Below are 6,573 nucleotides of genomic sequence, written 5' to 3'. Positions count from 1 at the left end.
CCGACTTAATTATTAAAACAACATCTCAGGAATTGCAGTCTCCACTAGGGTTTCTCTCTGAAACGGCTAGGTCAGGAGTGCTTGTCTTCTACCGCTCATTGCGGGAGAGAAGGGAAGGGTCAGTTCCGTCAACTAGTCTGGGTATCAAGGGAGCATAAGCAGGATGTCGGAGGAACTAGAAAGGCTCTGTGGGAAGATAGCTTTGACGGAGGGGGAGAAGGTTGGTTTGGTGATCAGTGAAGGGGAAATCGCGGAGGGACGTATGAAAGGGGAACGGTGTTTGGTCGGCAGGATTGGTGGGGAGCGAAGGGTCAACAAGGAAGCTTTCAGGACGGTGTTGTCACGGATTTGGCGCCTGGCTGGTTCCGTGGTTTTTAAGGAAGTACAAGACAATATTTGGCTCTTTGAGTTTGAGGAGGTAGATGACAAGAGACGAGTTTTGGAGGGAAGGCCTTGGTCCTTTGATCGGTAGATTTTGGTAATTCAAGAATTTGATGGAAGTATTCCGGTGTCTCAAATGGAATTCTCCTTTTCGCCGTTCTGGGTCCAGGTTCATGAGATGCCCTTAGTGTGTATGAACAAAACGGTTGGTATCAAAATTGGTGAGTCAATGGGCGTTGTAGAAGATGTAGACGTTGCTGGAGATGGTGCAGGTTGGGGCAGGTGTTTACGTATTCGTGTAATCATCAACCTTCACAAACCACTGGAGAGGGGAAGGGCACTGCAACTAGGGGGGAAATCGTACTGGGTGGACTTCAAGTATGAGAAACTTCCCATGCTTTGCTTTGACTGCGGCAGAATTTTGCATGACAAGCAAGGATGTCCAGTAAAGCCAGTCCATAGAAGAACCAACGATCGCAATGTCAAGGAGTGGGGTGTCTGGTTGCGGGCTGATGATTCAAGGAGGACTGGTGGCGGAGATAGAGGTGGCGGCTTCCAGCACTCGACGACAAGGGGCAGTGAAGGCGGCTCCACGTTCAAGGGAGGGGAAAATAAGGCAAGTCCCCATAATCACGGAAACCCTTGCCGTTGCTCTAACGCTCACGAGGATGTGAGCAGTCAAAGCTCGGATTCTTTCCATATGGAGACTGCGAGATCAGGGGGTGGTAATTCGGTGGTCGGCACACAAGTGAATGAGGCGCAATTCACGGTTCCATTTATGGGAGATGCTGGAGGTAATAACTGCATGGTTCCAGATGCAGCGTTGGGTGTCGACGTGCATTGCGCCCCCAACATAAATGAAAAGAAGGAACTAAGGGGAAAAAAGCCCAGTGGGGGAGAATCTTGTATTGGGCCAACATTGCTGGAGAATGTGGAGAAAAGGCCCACTTCTGCTGAGGTGGGAAATAAAAATATGTCGGGTGGGGCTGAGGGTGCTAGTGCAGATGTGGGGGTGCAAAGGGACCGTATAGACATGGAGATAGTGCCAAAACAAGGGGAGGAGGAGTTCAAGAAAAATCTGAAACAGTGGAAAAGAATGGCAAGGGTTTCGAAGGAGGATTTGGGGAGTTTTTCCCATTCCTTCTCGGGAGGCCATAAACGCAAGTTCTCCAGCCAAGAGGAAGAGCTAACAGAACAGGGGTTGATGAATAAAAAATGCAAAGGTGCTTTGATGGAGGGAGAGAAAGAGATAGAGACGGCGGCGGCTGCTATGCGGCCCTACCGGTTCAAATGAGTCTCATAAGTTGGAACTGCCGAGGGCTTGGGAACCATCGGACAGTTCGAGACCTTAGCCAAATGGTTAAGGAAAATAAACCCAGCTTTTTGTTCCTAATGGAAACAATTAGTAACAAAAAGCATATGGAATGGATGAGAGTGAAGCTAGGCTTTGAAGGATTATTTGTGGTAGAGCCGGTTGGAAGGAGTGAGGGCTTGGCTTTATTTTGGCGGGTGGCGGAGGAATTAGAAATACAAAATTATTCAAGGCGCCATATTAGTGCCATAGTTAAGTTGTCAGATAATGTGGTCCCATGGAAGTTCACCGGGTTCTATGGACATCCCGATCCTACCAAAAGGGCAGAATCATGGTCCCTACTATCACACTTGAAAGTCTATGCCTCGGTCTCGTGGCTTTGTGTAGGAGACTTTAATGAAATAACTAACCAATCCGAGAAGACGGGAGCTAGTCGGCGAAGAGAGAGGCAAATGGAAGCTTTTCGGACCGTGTTGGAGGAATGTCATTTGGGGGACTTGGGATTTTCGGGCCCGAAATATACGTGGTCGAACAAACGACAAGATGCGACATACACCCAAGAAAGATTGGATCGGGCCGTAGGGAATAGTGGCTGGTGTGCATTATACAAATCAGCTGGGGTACATGTAATGGCAGCTAGAGCCTCCGACCATAACCCGATCTTAGTCTCTCTAAATACAAAACAGCCACGGAGTTCAAAAGGAAGGAGGAGTTTCAAATTTGAGGCAAGTTGGCTTCCAGATAGTGAATGTGAGGCTATTATTCAAAATTCTTGGACAGGGAATGATGGCGAAGGGGGAGCTTTGTCGAAAATACGAAGTAAGTTGGAACGGTGTCAATCACGATTAAAATGGTGGAGCCGGGCAAAATTTGGGAAGAATGAAATTTTGGTTAAGGAGAAGACCGAGCTGTTGGAGAATTTACAAAGGGTGGAGGGCACTGAGCACAATGCAGCCATCAAACGTCTCTAAGAGGAGCTAGACACCTTGCTGGAATTTGAAGATACAAGATGGAAACAACGGGCTAAACAAAGTTGGTATCGGGACGGGGACAGGAATACGCCTTTCTTTCATGCCTGGGCCAGCCATAGAAGACGAATCAACACCATCAAAAAAGTTGTTGATGTTGAAGAGAAAGAGTGGTCCAAGATAGAGGAGATTAGCAATGCATTTGTTACTTATTTCCAGAATTTATTCAATTCAGAGGGGACCGATGGAAAAGAGGTGTTCTTAGAGGGGATGCAAGCCACTGTCACCGACGAGATGAATTTCAGGTTGCTGACAAAATTCGAGGCGGTAGAGGTGGACCAAGCATTGGCGCAAATGCACCCATTAAAATCCCCAGGTCCAGATGGCTTTTCTGCCTGTTTCTATCAGAATTCTTGGAGCACGGTACGTAACGATGTTTGTCAAGCTGTTCTTGATTTTTTAAATAATGGGAATTTTGATGCAGAAATAAATGTAACTCATATAGCACTTGTCCCTAAAACTAAAAATCCCTCAAAGGTCACGGATTTTCGCCCTATTAGCTTATGTAATGTTATCTATAAGCTAATAGCAAAGGTGTTGGCGAATCGATTGAAGAGAGTTTTAGGGATTATCATCTCCCCGAACCAAAGTGCTTTTATCCCTGGGAGACTCATTACAGACAATGTCCTTATTGCTTTTGAGGCCCTCCATACCATGGACACACGTTTAGTTGGAAGAGAAGGATATATGGCGTTGAAGCTTGACATGAGCAAGGCATACGACCATGTCGAGTGGGATTTTTTAGAACTTGCCATGAAAAGGATGGGGTTTGCTGAAAGGTGGATTTTTCTGGTTATGACTTGTGTACGTACAGTCAAATATTCGGTTCTCATCAACGGGCAGGCCTATGGGAATGTTATACCCTCTAGAGGTCTTCGGCAAGGTGACCCCCTATCACCTTATTTTTTCATAATATGTGCAAAGGGGCTAAGCTTCGCTTTACAGAGAATGGAAGGTGACGGAGGCTTCATGGGAGTGCCCTTTTCTCGTGGGGGTACAAGGCTCAATCACCTTTTCTTCGCGGATGATAGCCTATTATTTTGTAAAGCAAAAGTAGCCGAATTGAGGTGTCTACAAAGAGTACTTGAGGATTATGAGAAAGCTTCAGGCCAAAAGCTAAATAAAGAGAAGACCTCCATATACTTTAGTCGTAATACCCCTTTGGAGGTTCGAGGGCTCTTATCAGAACTGGTTGGGGTACCGACGACACAGCGGTATGAATCTTACTTGGGCTTGCCAGCGCTAGTTGGGAGATCCCGCATTAGATCTTTTGATGGGCTTAAAGGGCGTGTCTGGGACAAAATGCATGGGTGGAAGGAGAAGTTCCTCTCACAAACTGGGAAGGAGGTGCTTCTAAAAGCTGTGATTCAGGCAATCCCGACTTACACTATGAGTGTATTTCAACTACCGAAGACTTTGTGCCGAGAGATTAATTCAATGATGTCTAGATTCTGGTGGGGGCACAAAGAAAAGGACAATAAAATAGCCTGGATGAGCTGGGAAAAATTGGGAAGGCCGAAGGAATTGGGAGGAATGGGTTACCGCGATCTGGAATGCTTCAACATGGCTTTGCTTGCCAAGCAAGGGTGGAGGTTGATCCAAAACCCAGAGTCTCTTGTGGCAAAAATCTTAAAGGAAAAGTACTTCCCTAATAGTACTTTCCTAGATGCTCCGCTGGGGAGAAAGCCTTCCTATGCATGGCGAAGCATATGGAATGCTAAGGCGTTACTTCGGGAAGGTATGGTGTGGCGGGTTGGCGATGGGAACTCTATATCTAAATGGGGAGACAGGTGGTTGCCCACCCAAACCACTCATGCGGTTCAAACACCCATTCGGTATCTTGAGGGGAATGCTAAGGTAAAGGAGCTCATAGATAATAACACACGGTGGTGGAATATCCCATTGGTGGAAGCCATTTTTCTACCGGAGGAGGCTAGTACCATTTGTGGTATCCCTATATGCCCAAGCACACAAGCTGACCGAATGATCTGGGGCCCTACCAAGAATGGGCAATGTACTGTTCGGAGTGCATACTATGTGGCTTTGGAGGCCAGGGATCGGGAGTTGGGTGGGTGCTCAAATGGTAGGGCTGTCAGCTCTCTTTGGAAACGAATATGGCGTATTGGAGGCCCTCGGGTGGTGAAGATGTTTATATGGCAAGCTTGTAACAATATACTACCAACGAGGGAGAACCTGCATAAGCGTAAGATACTGGAGGATCCCTCATGCCCAATTTGTGGCCGAGAAACTGAAACGGTAGGGCACGCGCTATGGACTTGCCCTGCGGCGAAAGACGTTTGGCACGGAAGTACGAGCAAGATTAATAAGAGCCCCATTGCAGACCTGGAGTTCACGAAAATCTTTGAAGGAATGTTGGTTCGTTTAGATGAAGTGGAAGTTGATTTGTTTGCATGCACAGCACGCCAAATCTGGTTACGCAGAAACAAATGGGTGTTTGAATGGGTGTTCTCTTCACCTGTGCAGCTGCTGCAAAGGGCTTCGGACCAGCTGGAATCCGCTAAGTCTGCTCTTACCAGTAAGCGGCAGAATGGTCAGCAGGTTCGGCCAACTCCATCAGAGAAATGGAAACCACCTCCTTCAGACTTTCTGAAATGTAACTGGGATGCAGCCATTGATACGGGAGGGAAAAGAATGGGTGTGGGCCTAGTGGTTCGCAACCATGAAGGTAAGGTGATTGCGGCAAAATGTTTTACCAAGCCGTTTGTCACAGACCCCATGACAGCAGAGGTGGTTGGGGCATGGTCAGCAGCCCAGTTTGTTAGGCAACTTGGAATGGATCAGATTATCCTTGAAGGGGATTCCCTTGGGGTGGTTCAGAGTCTGCAAGGGGAGGGGAACAGTTGGGCTATGGCAGGACAAATGCTTGATGATGTGAAGCTCACCCTTGGCAGCTGTCGGGCTTGGCAAGTTCGACATGTTCGAAGGGAAGCAAACTCGGCAGCAGATAGATTAGCCAAGCATGCGTTGAGTCTGAACGGTGAGCACCAATGGCGGCTGTCTATTTCGATATGTATACATGAGATTGTATTGGCTGAGAAGCTTTTACCAGTTTAATGAAATTCCGAGTTCCACTTCAAGTTCCACTTCAAAAAAAAAAAAAAAAAAGATTTAACAAGTCAATGTTTGGCTCCATGATTAGCTTGCGCCACATTACCATATAAGATATATTAAATTTTCATTTCTTGTGACATGTGAGTGTGTGAATCCTGTGTGCTAAAATGGTATAGTGGTTCAACGAGCCGATTTTCTTTAAATAAATCTTATAGAGATTAAGGGTGACATTTAGGTGTAGGATCTTTCATGTCCCAAATTTCAGTGTGTTTGGGTGATCACGTATAGTATTGTGGGAACTAGGGGTGAAAAGGCGGGCAGTTATTAACCACCCGCTAACCACCTTTATTATATAATATATATTTTTGTAATAATAATAATAATAATAATACTTATAACATGATCAATTGATTATTAAGGGTTTGTTTTGGATTGTGTTTCAGGGGTCTAATTGCCTAAAATTACTTTTAGGGAAATCATATCAAAAATCCTTAGGTTAACGCGCCTTTTTTTAAAACTCTCTGGGTATTTTTTTTTGAAAATTTAGTCCCTGGGTTACTCGAAACTACTAGAAAACTCCCTACCGTCAATTTTTGCTAACTGCCGTTAGTCCACTCAAAACTCACCGTTTCATCTTATTAAAATATTAATTTTTTATTAATTTAATTTTAAAATGTAAATCTAAAAAAAAAAAAAAAAAATTGAAGGGGTGGCAGCGACTATCACCCCTAGCCACCCCCCAACCCCTATAGGACTACCCTGGGGTGGCTTGCGGCCACC

The 6,573-nt window shown here is 45.8% G+C and overlaps 1 protein-coding gene across 1 annotated transcript in view; it reads left to right on the top strand.

Annotated features, from left to right (window-relative positions):
* Positions 1-1,800: 1,800 nt before the first annotated feature.
* LOC132177904 (uncharacterized) overlaps positions 1,801-6,573 on the top strand; it is a 6,296-nt gene continuing 1,523 nt past the window's right edge. Inside the window, exons 1-2 of the mRNA XM_059590382.1 lie at positions 1,801-2,656; positions 2,897-5,719. Coding sequence (XP_059446365.1) covers positions 1,801-2,656; positions 2,897-5,719 — 3,679 coding nt within the window. The remainder of the gene's footprint in view (positions 2,657-2,896; positions 5,720-6,573) is intronic.

The sequence above is a fragment of the Corylus avellana genome, chromosome ca4 (genome assembly GCF_901000735.1).
Source record: "Corylus avellana chromosome ca4, CavTom2PMs-1.0".
In the NCBI taxonomy this organism is placed as follows: Eukaryota; Viridiplantae; Streptophyta; class Magnoliopsida; order Fagales; family Betulaceae; genus Corylus; species Corylus avellana.
This window is presented reverse-complemented; position numbering and strand designations above follow the sequence as displayed.